The 26,229-nt window shown below is 39.0% G+C and overlaps 1 protein-coding gene across 1 annotated transcript in view; it reads right to left on the bottom strand.

The window, feature by feature from the left end:
- Window positions 1–1,831: 1,831 nt before the first annotated feature.
- The window catches only part of SLC37A1 (solute carrier family 37 member 1), a 30,379-nt gene continuing 5,981 nt past the window's right edge, over window positions 1,832–26,229 (bottom strand). The window contains exons 6-19 of the mRNA XM_086631107.1: window positions 24,886–24,962; window positions 22,876–23,042; window positions 22,089–22,126; window positions 18,368–18,406; window positions 16,239–16,322; window positions 12,485–12,616; window positions 10,790–10,880; window positions 9,654–9,716; window positions 8,149–8,234; window positions 7,462–7,510; window positions 6,323–6,396; window positions 4,755–4,833; window positions 4,089–4,186; window positions 1,832–1,888 (exon numbers count right to left, since the gene is read on the bottom strand). Of these exons, the coding sequence (XP_086487233.1) occupies window positions 1,832–1,888; window positions 4,089–4,186; window positions 4,755–4,833; window positions 6,323–6,396; window positions 7,462–7,510; window positions 8,149–8,234; window positions 9,654–9,716; window positions 10,790–10,880; window positions 12,485–12,616; window positions 16,239–16,322; window positions 18,368–18,406; window positions 22,089–22,126; window positions 22,876–23,042; window positions 24,886–24,962 (1,134 nt within the window). The remainder of the gene's footprint in view (window positions 1,889–4,088; window positions 4,187–4,754; window positions 4,834–6,322; window positions 6,397–7,461; window positions 7,511–8,148; window positions 8,235–9,653; window positions 9,717–10,789; window positions 10,881–12,484; window positions 12,617–16,238; window positions 16,323–18,367; window positions 18,407–22,088; window positions 22,127–22,875; window positions 23,043–24,885; window positions 24,963–26,229) is intronic.

The raw sequence follows: 26,229 nt of genomic DNA, 5'->3' as shown, positions 1-26,229 counted from the left end.
GCTGTACAAAGAAATGATATATTTTGAAGACATTAAACCATCTATTTGCTGGATAACACTAGTTACTGAAATGTTCTCTTACAACCTACCACCTAGGTAATTTTTCTTTTCTGATATAAACAGATTTTGGCTCTGAATTTCAGATTCAAAGCCACTTGAAAGTAGCTACTTGAAAGATTCCTGGTTATTAAGACTCTGATCTGATGATGACTTCCATGTGCACACACCAGCACTGAAACCAGGGAGTACCCAATAGAGATCACGGTGGCAGCGGGCACTAAAGCAGCTCATCTGTTCAATCCTGTACTGCTGAAGTACGACAGCTCACAGTTCTGTCACCCCAAAGGAACAACCTCTCATTTCAACCCAGCCTAGAGAAGCAGCACAACAATTACACGATGTTTGCACAACCAGTTTATAATGCCCTGAAAACCATTAGAGTCTCCCACTGGAACTTCTGACTCATAATCTTCTTTTTGTTGCTTAGGACTCTCCTCTTTGCACAATCCTAATTGAGGACTAACATCCATCCACAGAGTCTCTGAAAACTGCTAACTACAGTACACTGAAACAGAAATTTCTATTTCATTACCAGCTGGATGTTTTCCTTGGGATTAGAAGCATTACTGTAGTTAAAAACTAATAACATAGTGAGGTTGTTACTGTCTGAGCAGCTTCAGAATACTAACAGCAGTGCATCTTAACAACCAGTTGGTATTGTCCTCTGTAAAAGTGATGCCCTTGATGTGTGCAAGATGACATAAGGGATACATACTTTGCTTGCTGACATTGGGACATTTCACTGCTAGGCTGTTACGATTTCAACTGCTTTCTGCTCTAGTTTTGACTTGTTTTGGAAAATACACAGTTCGGCATTTTAATTAAAAACATCTTATCAAAAGAAATAAAAAGGCACTTGGTATTCCTCTTTGGCTCAGTTGAGGCGTGCTGCTAAAACCTTCCCGAAGTTCCCGTCTCTTCATCTGATGAATAGTTGCCATCCTGAGGTACTTATTCATGTGCAAAAATAAGAGCTTCAGGGATTTACCAGTTGCATTTCTCACATTGCTTCCAGTAAGTGTGCAAAGTTCTTCACCAAACAGACTCTCTTAAATATAGAATAATACATTCCATGAAGTTTGCTTTTCAGGGAGGAGCTCTGATCACTGACCCTGTCCTTCTTCCAAATCTGGTCTTGTAGCTCAGTGTTCTTTAAACCTGGGAAAGAACAGTAACAAGGCAGGAAAAGTTGAGGTGTGAAGCATAACAGCCACTATCTTCAGAATGCAGGATCCATCCCATCATGCATTTTTCTATTCTCTGTCCATTTTACTTCTCCAAAACTACAACCAAGGGGCTCGATTTAGATTTTGTGTGTGCAAGTGTAACCTCTTTGATTGAGTGGATTGTTTATTTTCCCCCTTAATTCAACCACTGTAAGTTCAGAGTCACCCTTTCCTTTAATGAGACCTTTTGGAAAAAGTTATATTTGAAAATAAACACAGAGCAAGCAATCGAGTAGCTTCTTATTCCCCACCTGCATGCTTCATGACGGAACCCAGGAATATTACATATTTGGGAAAAAACAAACCATAAGCAAGAGATTGTGACAGAGGTGTTTTCAGATACTTTTCAAAATAAGATGTTCTAAAGAAACATGTTCATGATTTGAAAACATCAAACAGATTACTCTTCTGAAGCAAAATTAAAGCAGACAGAAATGAACATACAGAAACCTTAACACATTCAGTCTACAGCAAGGTATTACGGTGCAAAGGCTCAGTAACATGTTTTTGAACAGTTTTTAAAGAGCAACAGCCATGCATAACACTTACAGGGTATGATCTGCATTACACCGAAGTTCCTTCTGAATAAGACGGAGTAAGAACTGTAAAAACAGCCACAGTATCTGTGTTAATATCTATACAGATATACAAATAAGCTAAGTTTCAGGATTAAGATGTTCACTGTTATCTGAAGAGTTCCTCCTTTGAAACATTATCCTGTAAAGCTGAAATCATTTAAAAAAAAAATTACAGATGCTCAATCAATGTTTGGAAGAGGAATTTTTTTGCAATGAATAGGCAAGAGGAAAATAATTTCTTTTGTGCAACTGAGAGATCAATTTCTTCGTAAAAACCAGAATGGCTTTCTAAAGTTACTTTACCAGCAGATGTGTAAAGAAACCAGCAGAGGGAACCCAAGACTTTAAGAAAACAGAGAAGACAAATTTTGGAGCATAAAAGCATTTTCACTGCTATTCTGAAAAACAACTCTGTGTGTGAAAAGCTTTAATCACACCATCAGTCAAGACAAGTAAAGTCAGTCATGTTTACTTGCCGTGCAAGATCACGACTTTCAAGTGCACTTGCAAAGGTGCACTGAGGTAGTACCCAGGAAAGTGATTTTATAAATAAAATTTGATGATTCCCATGTACATTAAAGACAAAATTAGAACTTCCAGGGTTCCTCACTGTTACAGGTTTACTTATCCTCAGAGTCTCACTGTTACAAATGGAAGTTTCTTCACTATTGTAAGTATTAGTATTTTAAGAAGTTAAACAACATTTCAGAGTTATGGGAGTGGCCAAGAATAACAGAACTGAATACCACAAAGAGGGTAAAGCCCCTCCAGATATCTTTGAAGAAATAACATTTGAACACAGGCATTTATATGCTATACTGCAAAGAACAGGGAAAAAAAAACCCAAAAAAACAAGAGTTACTAAACCAGGATTTATTACAACAGCACAGAGATTAACAAAGGCATTTTAACTGATGCTGCAAAGAAATGTGGGATTTTTCACTTGTTTTTAATAAATACCTATGAAAGAAAAAAAGCCCAGAGCTTTAAGTCTTCTTGGGAAGACTATGACAATCTCCCAGACCTCACTCTATAGCAAGAAATACCTAACACTGAGAATTGCACAAATCAGGATTTATAGAGCTGCTAGCTACCAGTGGCAACATACTTCAACTATTAACTTACTTAATCTATTTACTTGTTTCCAGAGATTTCACATCTTACATGTGGAAAAACTTACTTTAAAATTCTGGGTTTAACTTGAATTTAGAAAAGAAATCCTCAATCATAACTCAAAGCAAGACTTTCTGCTTTTCTTCTGTCAGGAAAGAGTGGTCTGACACGTTCAGCATTAGCTCCTCAGCAGGAGCACAGAGCCCAGTGCGATACTGTGCAGGGACAGGGCTTTGTCTGGGCACAGCCAGTACAGAGGAAGGAGTGTTCCTGAAATGTTTCACAGTCACCCTGCCTTTTCATGAGCACTTCCACCCAGGACTTCAAGAGAAGAGAGGATAAGAAGGTGACACTCCAGGACATCTCTGAGGTAATCACAGCAGCATTCTGCTCTGCTGGAGAAGAAAGCTGGTACAGATGCCGGCCAGGGAAATCCACGGCAAATGCAAAAATGTAACCTACAGGCTAATCTACAGGTAGGTGCAGAGAGATTGACTTCAAAGCTACAGCAAGACTCCCCTTGCCTCATCTCATGTGGATGTGCTTCGCACCAAGCCACCACATGTGTGTTGCACTCCTTTTCCCTGAACATCTGCTCCTGGTTACTGTCAAAAGTTAAGATGTCAGTTTTTCGTCTAACCTAGTAGAACAGTTTTAGAGCCCATCTGGACAATGTGATGTATTAGCTTTCAACAGCTTCATTACCACGGTGATTTTGGTGATACAGCAATGTAGTGAAGCATTTGTTACTGCTTTGCTAAACCAGCTCTAAAGAAAACAGAAGTAATTCTTCTGTGAGTGGAATATGAGGCATCTTCTAGGTCTATATATGAAGGTTTACAAAACTATGCCTGCTGTAATCTGCTCAGCCAGCAATTAACAGATGTATGTTTGCTCAGAAATTGAAGTACATCAGAACTAATCTGCACTTTTCATTAAAATTAGATGAGAATTTCAAAACGAGCAACTTTGCTCTTTAATTGAAAATTTCCTACACAATCAGAAGTTTCTTATAAGATGGAGTAGTGAAATTGCAAAAGGAAAGTTTGCATTTTGAGATAGTTTAGCACAAAGGAAATACACGACAACTAAATAGTATTTTTAGACTTACTAGCAAGGCACATGCATCTGCCACCATGAGCATGTAAAACACGTTGTTCCAACCAGATGGGGAAATAAGACCAGCTAAGAGAGGCCCCAAAGCTGCACCTGAAATTTAATATTGATATTGTCACAAGGATGCAATGTAAGATTTACTATGACAAAAGATAGTTATTCTGAGTCAGAATATCAATTTCTCCATCTAGTTAACTCAGTATTACCTTATGTGTTAAAAGGTACCAAAAAGTGCAGAACAATACTGGTATAGCTGCAAGACAACAGGAAACTTAACACAGGGGAAGCTGGAAGACTAGAAGTTTGAGAAACACCATCCTTTGGCTTAACAAAATGCTCATTCAGTATTAAGCTGAATCTTACTCAATTTTTCCTTCCACATGTCAGTGCAGAAGGCATGAATAAAACATTCCTGATGTCAGAAACAGACTGATGGCACCTACTTTTGCTGTCCATGCCCATTATCACTTTACCACCCTCTCCCCCCCTCCTTCAGGTGTGGGACCACTAGAGAGGTTTAAGGTCAAGTTTGCTCTACTTCCCATTTCCAAAACTCTGTCAAATCCTGGCAAAACGTGAACTGGAGAGAGTCTAGGTTCTCAAAGATCCGTCATTTTAACCTACCACAGCTAAGGCAGGCTACCTTATAGCTCTGGCTTACCTACAGATCCTGTTCCGTCGATGATTGCTGTCACTGTGGACAAGGCTCTTGCATTCCCTTTCAGGCTTTTATGGGTACCCTAAAGTGATAAAGACTGCTTAGAACCACTCTGAGCTGAACTCTAAGTCCTTACAATGGCAATTTAGCTCACACTCCTCCACATTAAATGTACATTGTGAAGTTGCCTTAAATATCTTAGCTCAAACCCTTTTATCACTACTTCAAGAAGCCTTCTACACCATCAACCTGTTGCCTACAGCTTTCTTCTTCATTAAATCATGTTATTTAAACCACAGGAGCCAAGAAGCTTTCTGTTCTGCACACTGTGGCTTCAAGCAACAAGGACAGCACTTCAGCTTTGCATTATGCTGCAAGGCTGTTTCCACAGCCATCTTTCTCCCAAAGAAAAAAGCTCTATGGAACAAAAAAAAAAAACACACCAAAAACCCAAACAAAACCAACCAAACAAAAAATTCACTGCTGTGACAGGAATACTGGAGTACCAGAATTCTGGATATATACTGAAATCCTAATTCAGAGAATTCTTGAGCAAAAAGAAGCTGTTCAGTCCTAATTTTAAAAGCCAGGTCTTCAGAGCAAAACAATGTAAAAGGAGTGACTTAGTATAAAGACAGAAAAACTGAATAGTGTAGAGAACTACTAATATGAGACAGCCCTTAATCTCCAGTACACTGAAGAGAATCAAGTCAAGCAGCCAGAGATTTAACATTTGCCCATGTCAGATGTTTGACTGTTGACATCTGAGAAACAGGTTGGCAGTTTCATCCCTCTTCCCAAGGGCCAGGCAGGGATCTTGCAACGCTAGGCCCCACTTTCTAGCTAGCAGCCCCTTCTACAAAGCTAAAGATAAAACAGGCAATGTACGGTGGCCTCCTTTGCCTTGCAAGACTTCCAGGCCAAGGATAGGGCTCCAGAGGATGTTTGGAGACTTCTTCTGTCCTCCTCCTTCTCCTATATTTAGAGTATTTGTTGCGAGAGGACTTTTGCCTCTTGCTTGGTGCCTCGAGGACTTTGGTGCCAACCTTCCAAAGCCTACCTAATGAAAGGTACCGGAGTCAATGTTTTCATACAGCATTTTTGATCAACTGACCCGATCCAGCTGAAAGCGCCAGCAACCAGAGTAACAGTACAAGAAAGGGCAGAGGGTAGCATGGGCAAAAGTAAAGATATGTGCCAGATATAGCTTTCCACACTGATGGGAGTTAAGTCTCCAGCTCATCTCTCATGCAGATACAGCTCCTCCTCTCGTTTAAAAATGCAAAGTATAAAATGGGAGAAAAGCACTTGTGTGCTGATCTACAAGATTTGGTCTGTCTTGTTAGCAGGCAAGGACAATTTAGAAGCCTATCACAAGCATGACACTCATTGACACTAATACATGAACTCTAAAACAATCTTGACATCCGAGTCCAACGCTGCCTATCCAGCTCCTTATCCCTTTGCTTTGGGACAATGCAGCCCCCTCACTGATGACCCTGCAGAAGTCAAAGGGCTCTCTCTGGAGGCCAAAGCTGTTACACAGGATGCAGAGGGAAAGACAAACTCACCAAGTCAGCAGAGACAGCAGTGGTGATCAGCGCATAAGGGCCATTCACCAGGGCACCGCTGATAAGCAGCATCACTGTTTCAAGTGAGACAAAAATGTAAAATGTGAGTTGTTTGAACGACTGTTATCCATAGCAACAAGAGACTTCATAACCTGTGGTTCTCAAACGGTTTATCATAGAATCATAGAATAGTTAGGGTTGGAAGGGACCTCAAAGATCATCTAGTTCCAACCCCCCTGCCATGGGCAGGGACACCCTCCACTACACCAGGTTGCCCAAAGCCTCATCCAACCTGGCCTTGAACACTTCCAGGGACAGGGCATCCACAACTTCTCTGGGCAACCTGTTCCAGTGCCTCACCACCCTCAGAGTGAAAAATTTCTTTCTTATATCTAACCTAAATCTGCCCTCTTTCAGTTTAAATCCATAAATCCAGTTTAGTCCTTCCTTGGCTCCCCTGGTCATTACAGAATTGTGAAAGGACGAAAAGCAACATACATTTGTATCTCCCTATAATGCTTACTCCATGATGTGAATTCTCAAACATAAGAGGAGACAGGGCTGAGTCAAAAGGCACTTTCCCAGGGCCTTTACTGGTCCTGGTAGGTCAGAGAAAGGGAAAAGTCTGACCAAATCGACCCTAAGAGCAGGGGAAGCACACAAGGAGCCATCCATAAGCCCCTTCTCTGCTTGTACAGCAACAAGAGTCAGAGGGCCCTAAAACTTAACAAGACCTTTAGGTAGACGAGACACTACTGTCAGCACTGGTTCTTCAACTTCTGTTTGGAGGTAACAGATAGAAATATATAAGTTAATTCAGCCTAAACAAAGTTAATGTTGTCAAATGTACTACAATTAGTCTTTAAACACCTCTGACAGCCTGTGCTGATCCAACAAGTTACAGAAAGACGACTAATGATATCAACTAAGTCACTGTTCTCAAGCCACCTCTTACTAATTTCCTAGCCTCCTTCCTTACTCCGTAAAAAGCCTGCAAGACAAAGTCTACGGAATTTGATTCCATACTTCTTCCTTTCAGGGAAAAAATAAAACAAAATGAAAAAAGAAGAAAGAGCATCAAAGGATCATAAATGAAAAGTTTACATAAAGTCAGGCAGAAAATAACTTAAAACACTCACCTATAGTAGCCTCAAGGCCCATTTTACTGACTGCAGAGAACATGTATAACTAAAGATGAAAAACAAACATGTTTAATACCAGCATACATATGAATCTTAGGTTCCCCACGGTAACTAAAAAATCTCTTAGCTGGGATTATGTGAAAGCTAGTTCTAACATCCTAGGTTTTACTAAACACTTTCAGACCACAGCAGGATGGTTAGTTGATTGGACAGAGGAGGGAGATAAGGAGTATGCGCCTATTCCTCAATATGTCCTTTCAGAAGAAAGGGCTGTGCTATGAGACCGCTCAATTTGAACTCTCCAATTACAAGCTTCAACATAGCACAGATTACTGTTCACGAAAGAATCAAAACAAAGAAAACTACACCTCGTATGTCCAACTGCCAGTTTACCAATAGTTACAGCACAGAAATTTTAGCCTTTGAGCAGCTAAAATTCTGGCCAGACTAGACACCAAACAGCAATAAAATTTCCATATAGTCCTGTAACAAGCAACGCACTAGATTTGTTTGTTTGTTTGGTAAAGGCAGCCCAAATGTCTATACTTGCTCAACTTTTCAAGACAGGTTTTAACCTGGCCTGAATTAAAGAGTTATCCAAGTTAGAAGATGCTGTTTGCAGAACTTCCCAAGGAATGCTGTCAAAGTCTCAGCCACAGCTATGCGAGAGGAGCAAACTCTTACTGTGGGTGCTGCGAGCAGTAACATCATTCCGCAGGTTGATGCCCTCTTCTCCAGCCTGTCTGAAATCAGGCCTGCCAAAATTCCACCTGAAAGAAGAGGGCAAGGGTGTGAGGAAAACACTGTGCATGTTAAAACAACAGGATATGACTTTCAATGACTGCTTACACACAGCAGCACTGAGCATGAGACTGACAACATAATTTGCACTTCGCAATATTCTTATTAACCCAACCAGTTTTGACTTGGAAGATAACAGAAGCATATAGTTGCTCCTCGTCATTGTTTATGCCAACCAACTATCCAAGACAATGGAATGGGGCAGAAGAGAGAGGCAGTCACTTCGGGCTCTTTACTGTTCCCTACTTCTGGTGTTTGCCAGCAACTGTACACAGAAGTACTAACTGGAGCGTGTGGCAGGAGGGGGCTGGACAGCCTGAGGGACAGAGCTGCCAGAACGACATAAAGGGAACTTGGTAGGGGAAGAAGGATTCTCCAGATTCCTAAATATCCCTGGGCTTGCCTCTCCCTTCCCAGCTGCCCATCTCCAAAGCGCGCACATCACACTTGAATTTAAATGTAAATGCCAAAGGTCTAAGCAGCACATGGTACCTTGTTAAGATTGTATTCACAGTGCAGTAAGATGCTGCTGAAAGAAGTCATCCACATCTCTAAGGTACTACTAACTCTGGCTTTCAGCTACCTGGGGTGAAATGAGCAATGAGAAATGGTACAAGTCTCATCCAGCACAAGACTGGAACGGTAACTGTACCACACCTTGACACCTGCATCTTGAACTACTAAGGTCTACATAGCTCTTTATCCAGTTAAACTTCTCCAGCATGAGCATCATTTTCCAATAGACTGATACAGGGCTCACTTCCATAAGGGAACTGAGGAAAGTGGAGGGGGACAGCAGGTCACACAAATCAGCTGGGCATCAAGATGATGATGCTTGTTTTATTGTGAGCTATACTGTCTGCACTGGCATAAAAATTTAATTATTCAGTGGTCACCTCACAAATTACAAAGAAATATTTTCATCCTTTTTATTATTACAATCTCCCAAGTTTATCACATACAGTTATATGAGACATTAAGAAAAAAACCACCAAAACATCTGTAGCCATTCGCCCCTGTGCTGACAAAAAATACACAACTGTACAAGCTGGGATAGTTCTGTTATGTCAGAGTGACAAAAGGAAAATATTTTGACAGGTAGCGTGCCCAAGACTCATGGGCCAGAGCTGATGGAGCTAAAAGATTCCACAATATATGGCTCTTACAATGTGTACTGGACAACATCATTGGCTCTGACAGTTGTTTAATTTGAAGATATTTTGCTAGGTTTTTCAACAACCAACCCAGCTCTCAACCTGGTACCTTTACTGCCACTCTTCTTCAGTGGACACAAGGCACCAAGTCTAATAACATACATAAGCTGTCCATACCGCAGCTTTTCCTAAACTGGTCCGATTAAGGATGAAATATTAATTTATAAAACTTACCAAAGATTCCACCCACATCAAACAGTGTAGAAAGGTCCCCAGCTCTTTTAGCATCAAGATGTTCTAGTGACAGAAGAAAAACATTTGTCTCATTTCCAGACTACAAAACATAGAAATTTCAACACAGTCTTGTCACGCTGGGGTAAAGGCATCTTACGGGGACTATGAAGAGACAGTGATTTCCTTAGCTCCACTGTTTGCCACGGGCAGCGAAGACCACATACAGTCTAATGCAGTCACTGATATGCTATGGGGTCAGATTTCCAGAAGTACATCAGAAAGTTGGACAACCCAGTCCTATTGTGTTAACTGTGAAGTTGTGAAAGGAGCTGCATTTCTAAACCCGTTTGGGATTTTTTTTTTTAAGGTCTCTGAAATACATTTGAAAAAGTAGTCCGTGCTAAAACAGTGGTGCCAGTGGCACTGCCATAACCTCACCAGCACCTGCCACAGCACAGATGGCAGTACTGAGATAAGTATCATTAACCTTTCTACTAAAAGCCCACTGCTTTCAAGGTATCCAGTCCTGCAGGAGCACTGGTTAGTTGAAATCCACACACAACAGCCTTTAGCTATAGGATTTGCAGCTCTGTGTTTTCATAGGGTGTTCAACCTATCACTCTGTGCTGGTTGTTAGTGCCATACTTGTCCAGCACAGCTTTTTTTTGTTAATTGGGGCTTCAAAGGTCACATCATGAGACACAAGAACATGATTTTCTCTGGCCAGAGGGAACTCCTTTCTCTGCACTCTACAGCACGAAACAAAAAAGTAGTACTGAACAGATAAAGAAGCTCATTTAGATTTTCTGTATTCGTTTTAATAAGGCACTTTTCAATTATTAGAAAGTAAACCTTTTTTGATTGGTTTGCAACAGCCAAAGACACAGCATTTATATTTGGAATTGTTGAAGATAAGCCAGATTCTTTTTTTATTTGTTTATTTTGAAAATGCCCTCTCATAATATTGAACTTATAAAACTGAGAAATATGTTAGTTGGTGACTTACAACTCTCCTGCTACTGTAGCAAAGACAGCCTATTTCAGAAGCAGTAATGTTTATTTTCTTATTTATTTCAAGCTCATATTTCCAGACACTTTGTAGTCATAATTCTATAAGTCTTTACTGTGATACTTACCTACATTTGTGATATAGAGGGGAAGCCAGAAGAGGAAAGTATAGCTCACCAGCTTCGCAAACAGAAGACAAAGGGAGAACTCTACGACTCCCTGAGAGAATAAAGAAAATAGGAAGTTAGTATCTTGACAGACTGCTATTCGTTTTCAAAGACAATTATGAAAATGGTTTCTAAGAAGCATTTAGGCTTTTCTTTTTCTCTCAAGAATTCCCAAGAAGCATTCTTCCTCTGAGAGCACAAAGCTTACAATCAGAGCAGACTGTGATATTTTACTTACATGTTTTTTCTTCTCGTAATTGTACTGAATTGACCGAAGAGAGGACGCTAAAATGAACAGGAAGGATCTGAAACTGTTTGGAACACCTGCATCACTTATTTTCCTCATGTAAAGAGATTTATATGGCATTATAGCAGGTATGGAGTGCATTCCAGAGAAATTGGCATATTTTGGTGATCTTTAGATCCTTCCTTCAGATGGGTCTAAGACTTCTCCCTTATTGTTTAACTCTTTACAAAAAAGTCAGTAAACCAGTATGACACAGTTCAAGTCAGTATGGGATAAGAGCATACTACAGACAGGGCACGTGCCTATTGAAAAATCCTTATTTGTTCCATCCTTTTTCCTGCTGGGTACATGAAAAGCATACTTACTGCACAGACCTTCAACTAAACTGCTAAATTAATCTGTCTTCATTCCCCTCACCATATCATTCAATCTTCTTGTTTGAAACTCGGTTTCTTAAATCCCTGGTATGGAGTACTGCAGTTATCCGCACAGACAACACACGTACCCAGCTGGCTCTACTTCCCATACAGCTGTGACCCTTCCCAGTAACAGGCAGGAAAAATACCACAGTTACAGAGATTCCAGGTGGCAGCAGCAGCAATTTTCCTACCCATTACTTTGACTTTGCCACAGGAAAAACAGTTGAGACAGGATCAGACTGGATAGGATGCAAAGATGCAGGAATAAACTGGTTGGGTGCTGGGGATTTCCTCCTCTACCTTTACACCTGGTCCAAACCAATCTGCATATAATTCTATTTGTGCAACCGACAGAAGCTGCTTGACTTCAAGCTGAGAGGACAATCAAGGATGATAGTTCCTGATCTAAAGGAAACTTCCTTTCCTTTTACCAGCAGTCCAAATGTTTGGGCTGTCTGTGACTTCAATATAAGCCACACAAGAGATTTTAAAATTAAAGCTTTTAAGAACAACGTTGAGGAGCGTAAAGGGGAAGCCAAGGAAGGAAGTTCTGACACAGAGAAGTGGTTATAGACTCAGCCTGCTACTCCATCCTTAATACCCACGTGTCATTAACTAAGACCAGTAAACTTTTACAATACAGGCTGCTCTCATATTAGTTATGATGACCAAAAACATCTCAAAAGCAGTTTATATGGATACTGCAGCCTAGATACTTGTAGTTTCTGAGACACAACCAACGAGCTTATGCCATCTGCTTGCTGGTGAAGACAGTACTCTTGCATTGATTTTTCACTTGTCCTCTGAGAGGGGCACACCTTGTCTTGCGTACCAGTATCTGCTTTAGCCTACATACACCAGAGTTTCCAATCAAAGCTTGTGATGCAAAGTTCATGTCATCTACCACTCCATCTAGAACTCCATGGAAATATGAATTCTGAGGTAAAACTTAATTTTTAGAGAACAGACAAGAATAGCAAATGTACTCACAGGTATTCGCAAGGCCCCAAGGAAGCTGATAGCTGATGTCCGATGTCTACCTTCCCCAGTGACCGCAGCACTGGAGTTCAGTGACACACTGCAATTTTCACTGTCGATAAGCAAATGCTGCATCTCTGGATCCTGCAATTTCTTCCCAGCAACACCATATGAAAAACAAGGGAACGGTGCATCAAAATACATATCGAGGAATCAAAATAATTCCAAATATTTTTTTTAATTATCTATTTTATCACAAAAAGTTACAGCTTTTAAAAATCTCTTGATTTGAAGATACACAGTATATATAGAGAGTATAGAGTATATTCAGAACATCAGGTGAAATAAGCCTGGTTGTTTACGTCTGAGTGCATACACTCCATTATGGAATCAAGTTTCTGTTCTATCGCGGCACAATTTCAAGTTGCAAAAAGCACAGAGTACAGTTTAATGGAACAAAACAATTTCCAGTCTTCCCTCACCCAACTACATAAACGTGGTCTACTTAAAACTGACAATCTACCAAGTACTACAACACATTTCTGTATAAAAGCATGTATTATCTTCCTTCTATACAAATATTAAGCCCATTTTTCAGTCCTGTAACATCACCTTATTCACCAATTTAAATACAGGCCATCCTTCCAGTGTAATTATGAATACTCAGTTCTTTATGTTAAGTAATCACTTATTTTTTTCATGTCTGTTTCATTTGAGCATTGAAATCCACAAATTATAAAAGCCTGGAGTTTACCCATATAACCTAAGTTGTGAATTCTGAGTTCTCTTCTAGCACTAGGAAGGATTTTTTCCTAATACTGGCTGCTAAGAATACTTGTGGAGCAAGTTATCACTCAACAAGAACAAGCCATTGCAGCCTAGCCATGACGATATCTTATTATTATCTTTCAGGTATAAACAGTCATCAGTACTTCTTTTCCAACTCAGGAAAAGGATGGGATGTAACTATCCTCACTTTCACCTGCCCTCTGAGAAGCTTACCTAGCTGTGTACTTTTACTAGCTATGGATGTATTCTACATACTGTCTTCTTTCTTCTCATTCTTGTGCATTTGAATACAGCCTTAGTGAGGAATTAAGCCTCAAATATATATTTGGCTGTAGGTTAGTAAAGATAAAATGGCAGGCCATTCCATTTCCAGTAGTTATTATAAAGATTAAAACTTTCTGATTAATATTTGGTAAGCTGACAGAGGAAGAACATGAAAAAAACCCCACAACAGTTAAGTGCTGGACAAATTCAATTCTGCTATCTTGCACTCAGTGGTTCTAAATAAATTCTGTTTTTAAAGAACTTCATTTAGGATAAGACGTTAGGGAACCATCTGGGCACCTGAGTCCAGACACTTAGCATAATTGTAGAAGCTACTACACAGCATCCAAAATGTAGGATCCAATAGGATTGGTAGATAGGATGCAGGATGTACAGGAGACCCTGCACACTGATAAAGGATTAACTAGAAGACAGGAAAAACATCTAGAGACCTCTGACATAGCACTGTAAACTTATGTTACGGCACATGAGGCACTATCATCATCATAAATATTTATCTTCTGAATTACTGGAACAACTTCAAAACTTGAACTATTTTAACAGTAGTAATTCAAAGCATCAGCTATTAATACTTTCAAAAAAGAAAAAGAGAAAAAGGAAAAACAAACAAACAAAAAGAAAACAAGCAAGAAAAAAAAAAGAGAAAACAAATACAAAAAGGAAGAGAAAACAAGGGCTTAAGCAGTGAAGCTCCCCACTGGATTCAATAGAAGACACTTCTAGATAGTGTCTCAAATGAGTCTCGCTTGCAGAATTGGCACAGCAAACTTAATCAGGATTGTCTGAGGTAATGTTGCTCATTTCACAGACAGGTAGCTCTAACCCTGTTTAAGAAGAGTGGGTTCAATATTGAAATGGAAGTGACTAAAATCCAAATAACTTATTTAGCAACTCATGCTGGAAACTTTTACCAACAATATGGGATTTTTATGCTGCGCGTAGCTAAATGATAAATAAAACCAGCAGTTTGTGCTTGGCAGAGATAACATTGTTCAGCCTTGCCAGCTTGTCATAGAGTGTGATTAGGCATATGGCTCAGTCTTCATCTCTGGGGAAGCATTCATTATCCTTCAATTCTGTGTAATTTTTAAGAGGCCAACCTGACATAAGCAGTAACGAACACACAGAGGTATTCAGGTCATGCAGCCAAAAACACATTCTGCTTTCAATCACTGCATATCCTGAATATTTGCTTTCTTTTTACAGTAATTGAAGAGGTCAATGAAAACTCAGTACAAGCTGCCATTCCAGTGTGCTTGGAGGAGACCAGCTCATAAACGCAAAACATCTGTTGTTTGTACAGGCACAAAAGCTGACTGTGATAATCGGCTCAGCATAACTGTAACACAACCTCTGTAAAAAGAAAAGATGTTCAACTCTGCTTTGACAAAAAAAATATTATCTTCTGTCACTGGCAGAAAATCAGAGGTCCCAGTGACAAACAAGGATTTTTAATTTTTTATTAATTTCTTCTTAATCCTTGTTAGGACTCCATATTACAGACATAAAAGCCAGCTGGCAGGGTGAAGGGGAAAAAGGAAAAAAATAAAGAAATGGAATATTGGCAGGATTGCCAGCAAGTGCCCTCATGCTTTGTTGTCCATGTTGACTCTCTGTCCCGCTCACAAGGGAGCACCAGTCAGTGTGAGAGGAGCTACGTCTTCCTGCCCACTTGCCACGCAGACTCTTTGCACAGGCTGACAGTAGAAGTATGAGCTGAGTTAGAAGTGAAATCTTTTGTCTACTAATTTGCTGACTATAGTTTAGCTCCATCCTCACGACTTCTCTAAAGACACTTGCTGATATTCTTTCCATCTTCTCCCTTTATCTTCCAGCTGGTTGTGAAATAATATTGCCAAATGGTTTCTAGGCTGGAGACTGTTCTTGGGCAGCTCAAAATGAACATGAACAAACTCAGTACAGAGGGGGTTTAAACTGGACTGATCAAAATTACGAGTAAAGTATTTCTTCAGCAAAAATTTTGAAACCTCTTCATCAACACTGATTATTATACCCTGTGAATGCTAATTATTATTCTATAGGCAAAGGATGAAAAGAACAGCAAGTTTTCCTGTGAAAGTCTGAAAGAAGTTTAAAAAAAAAAATTATCCTCTCAGGATATGATATGCCAAGTGTACTAAATACAAATACAGAATTTCAAATGGAAATTTTCAGTTAATGTCCATCATAAGATTAAAACGTCTTTTTGCTCACAAATGGGCAAATCCAGAATTCAGTTTCTAGTGAGAATTACCAGCACTTACAGTTACAAGGTTTAAGCAAGATTTCTGTGAATAATTGCTCATATTAAGAACTCTCCGTCTCCATGTAAAACGTATGTACTTAACAAGATTAATTACATTATAAAGAGAGAGAAGTGAGACTGCAAGGACGAGACAAACATGATGTCAGTAGTTTAAAGATTTCAAATGGACTATCTTTAAAATATTTTGCAGTGCATTACTTTTTCCTGGAATTATATGAAGATCACAAGACAAGACCAACTGAGTAAGCATGCTATCTTATTCAGCTTGGTTTGCAGTATTTATGTTAGATAATGCTTAGTTCCCTCAGCTGAAGTTACATTGGTGTATGGAGATGGAAGTAGATTTCAGCATCATAAAAGGAGGAGCGATCCTGCAAGCTTCAAGAAGTCTTCTCTACTATTTTACAACAATATGTTATAATTTACCTGAGGTTTGCTGGTTTCCTTAGTGTTTAAGGTTGGCATCTGGACTCTCAATCGAGATGCACCATTCAGGAAAGTTTTAGAACTCTGGAAAAACAAACCAAAACAAACTCCATACTTTTGTTGCTTGCTTTTTAAAGGCTTACATTAGTGTTAATCATTTCTCTGCAACAGAAGCCTCTGTGCATTGTAGCATAAACATAAGCCTCTGTGCATTGTAGCATAAACATAAGCCAAATGGTGCATCTTTAATTTAATGACTGTATATTTTGGGGGTTTTAAGTTCTTACGCAGACCTACAGCAATGTACATAAAATATAATCACATATTTAGTTGAAGGCTAACTTCATACTGGTTTTATATAGAAGCAGCATACTGAATTCAGAGCACAGTCATACCATTCTTAACACCTTTAGCTGCTTTTCCTCTGCTGAACTTTCATTGACATTGCAAACTTGGTTCTTCTTCATCAGCAGATGATCCTAGTAGCAACTACAGACATTGATTAGTTTCAGGAAAACCTTGATTCTTCATTTCTCTATCCTTTTAAGATAAAAGTTTATCTCTTTAGCTTATGCTCACTATATTCTTCTAATCCATAAACAGACTGTGCTCTTGTGGGCAGGAGGGTTAGTGAAGAGTCTGAGCACCTCCAGCGTGCTCAGTACAGGAATCAAGGCAACAAGCTATATTTTAGGCCCCAGATGAACCTGCTTTTTATACCTATTTATTAACAAGTGCATTAGTATATCAGCTCACACCTAAACTGCATTCATTGGAAAACATCATTTCGAGATCCTTGGTCTAAAGAAATTTACCAGGACATTAAGGTTTTTCCACCAAATTTAGCATACAGCTTCAAAGTAAGTTTTCAGTCAAATAGGGACAATCTATTGCTAGGACTACAAGAGACACTGTGCGTTCCTCAGGGATGAGATGTTTGTTGAAGTGTCTAATAACACTCTGGATACCACATTAAAAAAAAAAAAAGACACAAAATAAAACAAAAAACCCAAACCCTGCCCCAAATACAACCCCCAAAACCCACCACCACAAAAAAAAACAACCAAAACCACACACCCATCCTCACTGAATATTTTAATTCAAAATTAATTCCTAGGCAATTCTTCCTCAACAAAAATACAAAGATATGTATTGCAGTATTCTTCAGACAAGCTGCCATTTATCAACCAAATCCTTCTAAGAAGGCAAAACACTTTTGAGGATAAACTAAATTATTCTTGCTGCTCCATGCAGAACTGAGGCATAAGCAGTCTTGGACATGCATTTCCCCAAAATAAACAACACAAACCCCAGGGCCTCATAAAACAGATTTTTATCTTACAGATAATTAGGCTTTTGTCAAAAAAGTGATTTACAATAATCTGTGTGGAAGAAAATCCATTATCTACAGACAAGTCATCTACATCTTTGCTGAGCAGAAAAAAAATGAAAGGCTTCTTCATCTGACTGTCAAAAATAAGATTTAGTGTGGTAAGAAGGAAATGTCTGGGCAAAAGGACTAGACTGAGAGGCTGCACATTTAATACTTAGACATCTTTCTCCTTTTCCAAAGATAAAAATTGCAGCCTGGTATCTTTTAAACACACAAGCACTTTGCCTTAGGAGTTTAAGAGAGCTAAGTTTCCTGGAAATGCAAAGTCAGGTTAAAGAAAGTTCCTAGAACATCAAGACAAGTCTGTATGAACATGCTACAACTAACATATTTATCTATTAAAAAACAAAAATGGTACAGGAATAAAAGATGAGAGCAATAAAAACAGTTCTAAATCATCACATTACACAAATGCTGGTAAATCTACTCTTTAACTTTCGTTATGAAAGCACATCAATGCTTAATAAAGCACACTGACTTCTCACTTGCATTTGTCATAGTGTATAGCCTTTTGGAAAAGTGATTAAGCCTTCAAGCATTAAAAGCACTTTATTTTACTCAAATATCTGTTTTGAAAGAAATTTCAGATTCATAAATCAGAGCCAAGGTGAATACAAGCAAAATGAAGCACAGTCCAAGAAATCAGTGAATAAAGAGTAAGAACTGCTTATTCAAGGCTCTGTGCCTGGCTCCCCATCTGTGCTTCTGGACAACTCAATGAAATCAGACTACTCACCACTACAAACTCTGCAGAAATATTGGGCTCACGATCGTGCTGCAAATAAACAGTAGATCAAATTCATCCAAGATAGTGATATCACACAGAGATGAATCTGATCTATAAATCCTAATACAAACCTACCCTAAGTCCTTCACTCACGTTGAGCATTTTAGTTGTGCTTAAATTTAACCAGCCTCATTCTTCCACAACGAGGTTCAGCTTTTGGCACCAGCTAGCAGAGCTGCCTGCACCTAACCAAGACGTCTGTCCAAAATGACCTACTACAGTCTTCTGAAGAAAGCAAGTGTGTATGTTTCTTTAATATCTCAGAAAAAAAACATTTCTATTTGCAAAAAGCACACAGGTTGTACAGGTTGTCACTGAAATGACAGCTAGTGTTTCATGTCTGCCAAAAAATTCTACCCCTTGCATGACACAGTTGAAGTCTTTTGTTCTGAGTAACAACACTCTATTTTACTACGTGACCCTTCCTTCAATTAGCAATCATTTTTCTTTACAGTCAGACATTGTCGTTACCACATCTGCATTTGTAGGAGATCTTCTTGAACTTCTATTCTTACCTTATTAATTTCCTTAACTTCTAAAAACCACACTCCCCGCAGCGAACAGAAGCTGTGAGCCCTATTCACTAAGGATATAGAATCCATTGTACTTTGCAGACCACATAGGTATGAAGAGAGCAATTCAAATGGCATACAGCTTCCCAAGACAATGGCGAATCTTAATCTGAGTAAGGTCCGAGACAGGCGGGGAAGAACTTTTACAAACCTCCTACAAGACTTGCAGATATGAATATATGGAATAGGGAAGAAAGAAGTGATGCCTTTTGCTCTGGAGAGCAAGGTTTCCAGGGAAAAAGAAGGTCAAATGCATCCCTACACAATGAGACTATGCCTGTGGCAGTGATCTTGCTGGTGCCCTGGAGAAGATTAGTTCAAATGCTAGCCCTTTTCTGGGAGTAGGGGAAAGGGTGGTGAATGGAAGGGGAAAAAAAATCTCCTAAACCACTAAATTTTTGTTAAAAATAACATGGAAAGAAGATACTGAATGTCAATTTTTTCCATATCAGCTCCTTAAGACATATAAACAACATACTGTGTAGAACTCTTTAGTTATGCTTTCCAGTAAAAGTGTATTTGAAACAAATAGCAAACATTTACTTCCATAAAGCTTAACAGCAAATTCTGTAAACATTATGCTCTATGCATTATAAACAGCAGCTGAAATGTTCATGGGAGCATTTCTGAACTAAGGAAAAAAAACATCTTCTGTTAGGAGTCTCTAAGAGTCACTTAAATATTCTCATACTTGACACAAGTTACTCTTAAGAAATGAAAGAGAATTAAATGAAAAATAAAGAGAGCATTGTGAGCACATTATCTCACAATAACAAACTAAGAAGAGGAGTTCCACAGACCATTAAAAGTATTCAGAAGCCTTATCGGGAGTACTTCACATGAGGAGAAAAAAAAAACAAAAAAAAAACAACTATTAACTGGTAACAAATAGGTAACACAGATTAGAAAAGTTTTCAAGAAAAAGAGAGCATTTAAAACATAAAAAGCCATCTATCTGGAACTATTGGTGAGTGGTGGTAAAAAAACCAGCAATCATCCTTGTACAATCTACCTGTGAGACTTGCAACTGAAAGGTATAGTTCACATATACTTACATGTGCAGACTATCTCCATGTATAATCCCCTAGCATTGGAAAACATATATGGGATTCCCTTGGGACCTTCCCCCTGACATCTTCCCCAACAGCCCTCATTTGCCCTCACACATGGGAAACCTTAAGACCACCTTTGCCAAACTCCCACTACTATTTCTTCCAAAGAACTAGTTGAAACTGTGGCAGACCTGATTGCTCAAAGGTCCTTGGGAGACAAAGGAGAAAGGGCCTGGTGCAACACGCTGCTCCAGGTTTTGGTTACAGCAGAGACAAACATGCACCAGAAGTCTTATGGATTGTGAAACAGAGATGAACCTGCAAACACACACCTAAACTAAACTAGGCTATAAATTACATTCTGTTATGAGAAATTATACACAGCTAGTCTTACTAATGCTCTCTTTTTTGTTCTCTTTCCTTGCCTTTTTTTTTTCCTCTCTCTCGTTCTATTTGGATTGCCTCCCTCCTCTTGGGCCACAGTTACATGAGGCAAGAAAGGAATCATCTTCTCACGTAGTAGCTAAAGCTTTCTGAGGCACATCTTTTCACCGTTGACATGGCTTTCTACATTACTTGAGTACATAAAATGTCTTATGAACTTTTGTTTCAAAAGCATTGGGCAAACATCCTGGTACTAGAGCTTAACCACTTCCAACCTACTTTTAAAATAGTGTTTGAACAACCTTATACTAATACTTAAAGAGAAAGTTTTCCTTTTAGAAACACTTTAAAAAGTTATGAGTTCTGCTGCCACAATGGCACAAGGAAGTATATCTGCAATCTTCGACAACCCAAAGAAAGCTTAAACATTTGTGCACACACACACACACGCGCGCGCGCTTCAATCCTGCTTCAACAATGCCCTAAGCGGTCAATCTCTGATGCTAGGTTTTCAGTCTCTTGCGTCAAGAGAGTTGCGTTTTCCTTTGTGATCCAGGCAGTACACATTCCACAGTTTGTGTGTGTGATAGTATACTTACAGCTCAGTGAAGTTCACTGCCTTGCCAAAATTTAAACCCTTGAAGTATAAGCTCTCATACAATAGCAAGATCCACTGTCTTGATGCCAGTAAAATATGTGATCAATGCATTCTAAAAACTCAATGTATATTAAAAAAAAAAAGTCTATGTATAAACAGCATCTCCATTCTCAGAAATTTCAAAATTTGACAGGCAAGCCCCAAGCAATTTGATACTATGTCAAATTTAGACCTACTATGAGCAGAGGGTAGGACCGTACAAAGTCCAGAGGTCCCAATCCTTCCAATCTAAATTACTGTGATACCACAAAAACTAAAGCATTAATTTGTCATGTGACCCATACCACTAAGCACAGATTACTTCTCTCCCCTTTTCACAGCTCTTCATTGAAGTCAGTTTTAGCTAAATAAAGGCCATATCGTATCATGACTAAACTGACTGTTTGCTCCAATCTTTTCACCTCAGCTTCATATCCGTCCCCTGCCTCCTATTTTCCTTAGCCATGTGCTCCTACTGCCCTTCCCTCTATCCAAGGGAACATCTCACCTTCCATCCCCAAGCCCATAGATGCACGGCTCATTGATGCCATGTCAACAAAGGGCTCTTTTTTCTTTCTGCAATGCCTGATACAGGGTCCTCATACAGTGAGACCCTTCACAGGATATGGCTGGCAGCCATCTCATTATGCCACACCTAAGGAAGGCAGGCAAGGAAAGAAGGCAACAGCATGAGATAGGTCAAAATGCTCTGAAGATGCCCAGGAAGACTGAAGGAAAATAAGAAAACTCAAAAAGAAGATGAACAGTTTTTACGTGGTTTACTGTAGTAAGATCATCTATTCCAAAACCAGTTAAACTCATTCACCTCTTGATTCACATTGCTTTGACAGAAAGTAAGCTACTGGTTTACCAGTGAAGCACAGAAGACCAACCATTCCCTCAAGTATAGGGTCAGTTACAACAGCCTGGCACAAAAGGGTCACAGATTATCTGATTTCCAGAACTATCACAACAAACATATGCATTAGGAGGCCAAAATCAAAATAGAAAAAGCATTCACTTACACTGGATAGTGTGCAGGAGCAACTTACATCTTTAGGATCTGAAATACAACACCACACATAGTTATTAGTGAAAACAAGCTATCGAATATCTCTTAAAACACTTACCAGTAGTGTAATTTACCAACAATAAACCAACAGCACAGATAACACAGAAGTAGTCCTGGTAGAAATGTGTAACGGTAGAGAAAAATAAAAGGGTGCTCCACAGTACCCTTCCCATCCTATGATCATGTTAAGTGCTATTCTGGCAGTCCCGCTCATTACAGCATTCTAGTTATATCTGCAGAACATTTTACTTCCTAAGATAGCACAGTTACAGTAAAATAAGCATTTATACTAATATCTCTGAGTTTACATACGGACAAGACAAGGCATTTCTTTTAAATTTCTAATTTAAAGTGACAGAACTTGCTCTATCAGCCAATTTCTATATTTTATAACACAGAATATGGATGGCATGGGTTGAATGGTAGCACAGAATATACATTGCAGCCAGGTGGGACATTCTGCTAAGAATCACTTGAACAATTTATAAAGACAGGGAAATAATGACAGGGCAGCGGACTGAACTCTGAAGTGTTACTCTCTCAACGTACGTGAGGGTCTGAGTGTATAAACTCTTTAGATGTACACAGGTTCCTCACCATCTGTTATTCTAGGAAGAAGTTCTTTAAATATTGGCACAGCTTGATGAATATATACTTTGCATTGCGTCATTTAGCTTAACCAGCTGGCGTTCTTCACCCACAATGAGCCCTCCATGGTTCTATCCCATTAAAGCACTTACGTTCAATAAGAAACAGGAAGCAAACAATCCCCATCACAGCAATGATAACACCAGGCATCACGAAGGAGAGACCCCAGCACGTAGACACCCAATAAGCAGCAATTAAGGATCCCAAGATATTTCCCACTGAAGTGTGTGAATTCCAGATTCCCATGATCAAACCTCTCCTGCATTTAAAAAAAAAAACAACAACAAAACAAAACACAAACACTGATTATTATTCCAACAATAAGCGTAACTATCTTGAGAAAAGCGTATCAAAAATGACTGTTCATCTGCGGTGTTAGTGAAATATTTGCAATCTTATCATTCTTTTAACTGACCACCTCTTCATGCTCCAGTCTTTCACCTGGCAATTTCAAGGCACCTAAATATTAATAGAAGTGTTCTAAATACTTCTCTGTGCATGACAGAATATGTGTGCATGGCATTAAAAGGCACTGCTACAGCTTGCGTACTTCTGGATAGAGTTTCTTTGATAAAAACAAGCATGCAGATGTTGTGTAGCATGTGCACACCAAGCCTGATGCTTCTGGGAATGAAAGTCCTCCTGCAAACACATTGCACTGATAATCTGATGCCTTCAGGATATCTTAAGACTTATCATGCAGAAGAAAACAATCTGTACAAGACAGGTAGAGCAAATTCAGCGTTTTCTGATCAGATTCTGGACTTGCTAGGCACTAGTAGAATGTAACACCTGCCACAAGCTTGGCTAACAGACACATCAAACTGCTGTGTGCCTGGAAATCCCAGATTAGAGCTGCTGTAGAACAGCCCCAGCTGAGTTAATGTAAACCACAAAAATTGTACTGAAGTCATGAGAGAAAGAAGGTTGGGGTTTTTTCCCTTCGTAATTCATGGGAAAATTGCCTTGCCCTCAGCAGGAGTTTACTTGGAGCAACTTAATTTGAACTGAACCAAATCTTTTCCTTTGGCTGAACACAAGATCTAAGAGGTCTTCTTGTGTTTCACGGAATTTGTAGCAAAATGAAAACAAGAACCAGGAAACTGATATTCAAACCAGAGCCCTAGCCACCAGTCCATTATATGATCCCCTAAAAGCAAAAACTGTTGCTTTTGCACAAATCGAAATCTGAATAAAGGTATTTGTTTTGCACAGACTTGCTAATTTTCTTCGGTATTGTATGATGGTTATCATTCTCTGCATTTTCTAACATTCACCAAAAAGGCTGCAGGAACTGTTCGGGCTACATCTTCTTAACTATCTCGTGATTTTATATAGAAACCATATACTTAATTTTCATATGTCCTTCTCTTGAACAGATTGACAATAATGTTCATTCAGTGGTATGTATTTACAATGGATGGCACTACAGTAGCATTACTATATGCTACATGCATCAACCATTATCAGAGCCAATGGATTTAGTGAGCAGCTCTTGCAAAAATTACGGAAAACTCCTGTATGGTATGACAAAATAAACATTATGAGTGATCTGTATGCAGGATTAAGCGGGGGGCGGGGGGAAGAATATGATTTAAAGAGTGACAAAAAGAAAGCCTAAATGAGTTGCCATATGTATTTTCTTTTTTTTAATTACATTTTTCAAGTTTCTGCATTAGAAAAAAAGACATTAGACAAAATGATACTTTCAGAGTTACACCCTGACAACTGCTTGGAAACACAAATAAGAACACGAGAAATCCACATTAAAGGGGCATAATAACAGCCTTTATTAAAAGTGGGTTTAGATTGTTAATATTTGCAAGAGTTATTCTTAACTCAATTCTGAAATATTTCATGTGAAAAATTAAACATCAGACTAAAGAACTATCAGAGAACCCTGTTTTGACATGACAGAGAATATTTCAAACTGATATATAAACTAATTGGCATAACAAAGGAAAATCCTCTCAAAGATCTACCTGCTTGTTTCATCCCTAAAAAACACTGAAGCAGAAGAAAGATTTTTAAATTGACTATAACATTACAGTTCAAAACATATTGATTTGTACTTTCAAAACTTTGGATTACGTATTATTTACCTTCCTTTTCCAAACCAGTTGCCAATACATGTAACGACACTTGGCCAGCCAGTAGTTTGCACCAACCCATTAGCTATCTGAAAGTATATAAAAATAATAAGAAATAAACATACCCTATAATAAGTCAGGTTCCTACACAATTTCTGATAAGTGTTGCATTGGGAAAAGGAAGCCTACACAAATGCTTTGAATTTAGAAATTTAGTGGAGGGTTTTGAAAGCATTCTTTTCCAAAAACAAACACAATGTTCTGCAGAGATTCTTCCCTCTACCTACATCTCTCCAATTATTTTATAATTTAAAACACAAAAGATTGTAATTCAATCGCATGCTTACCAAAAATCACATTGCACTGAACTGAACAGAGAAACGAATTCCCCGAACTCAAACAGCAACATAATACTCATCTCAATTTGCAAATACAGCAAAGCATGTTTGCAATCAAACAAAGTAGAAAAAAAAGAAAACTTTAGGGGAGACTGTGTAACTTGGAACATTAACTTTAAAATGCTTAACAGACACCTGTAAATAAACTGAGAGTAGAAACGAAACTTACTATATTCAGGCTGAAGTAAGAACTTGTTCAGCCTCCGTGCTGCACAGATTATAACCCTAACTCATCCCAATGCCTAAAAAGCTCCCTATCAAGAATTACACATTAACACAAAGAGTGCAATACACTAATTCACATGTACAGTGAACATTTGAATGTGCAACAAAACAACCTCACTCTACCCAACAAAGGCCAATTAGGCTGGTGGTGCAAGACCATCCTTGGTGTTACAGGAACACGTCACGCAGTGCAGCACTGGTAACGAGAGAGAGCTTAACCCCTAAAGGAGCCAGCTCCTGTCTTGGAAACCAAGTAAGCCAAGAGCGCTGGGATAGTGACATGGTTAGATGGATGACTTAGTGAAATGGTTATAAAAGCTTGCAGTACCCAAGTTAGTATCGCCACATGCCATCTTGCATAATGCCATGCGAACGTGCCAGCGGTGAAAGTGCTACTGCAATAACACAAAGGAAGTAGCAGTGCAAGGTGCAGACCTGTCCAAAATGACTCAGAAGTGCTAAACGCATCCTGGTCCTGACCTACATTCCATTTTAGGTCAACAGTAAACATTCTTGTGACATCTGATTAGATCTACAAGTGCTCTGAAAAATTCCACACAATGAATCTCGTTACAGAAGCTGCCTGTTCTCAGCCACACCAGTGTGGAAGACTGTTCATCATTAGCAGTATAAATGTAATTTTCCTGCAGAGAAAGCCAAGATGCATCACTCAGGTCTTGGCAGACTGACAAAAGTAAATGCATTTGTTTTAAAACTCGCCTATGTTTAAGCT

Source organism: Tauraco erythrolophus, chromosome 1 (assembly GCF_009769465.1).
Source record: "Tauraco erythrolophus isolate bTauEry1 chromosome 1, bTauEry1.pri, whole genome shotgun sequence".
Taxonomy (NCBI): Eukaryota; Metazoa; Chordata; class Aves; order Musophagiformes; family Musophagidae; genus Tauraco; species Tauraco erythrolophus.
The sequence above is the reverse complement of the archived record's forward strand: the minus strand, read 5'-3'. Positions and strand labels throughout refer to the sequence as shown.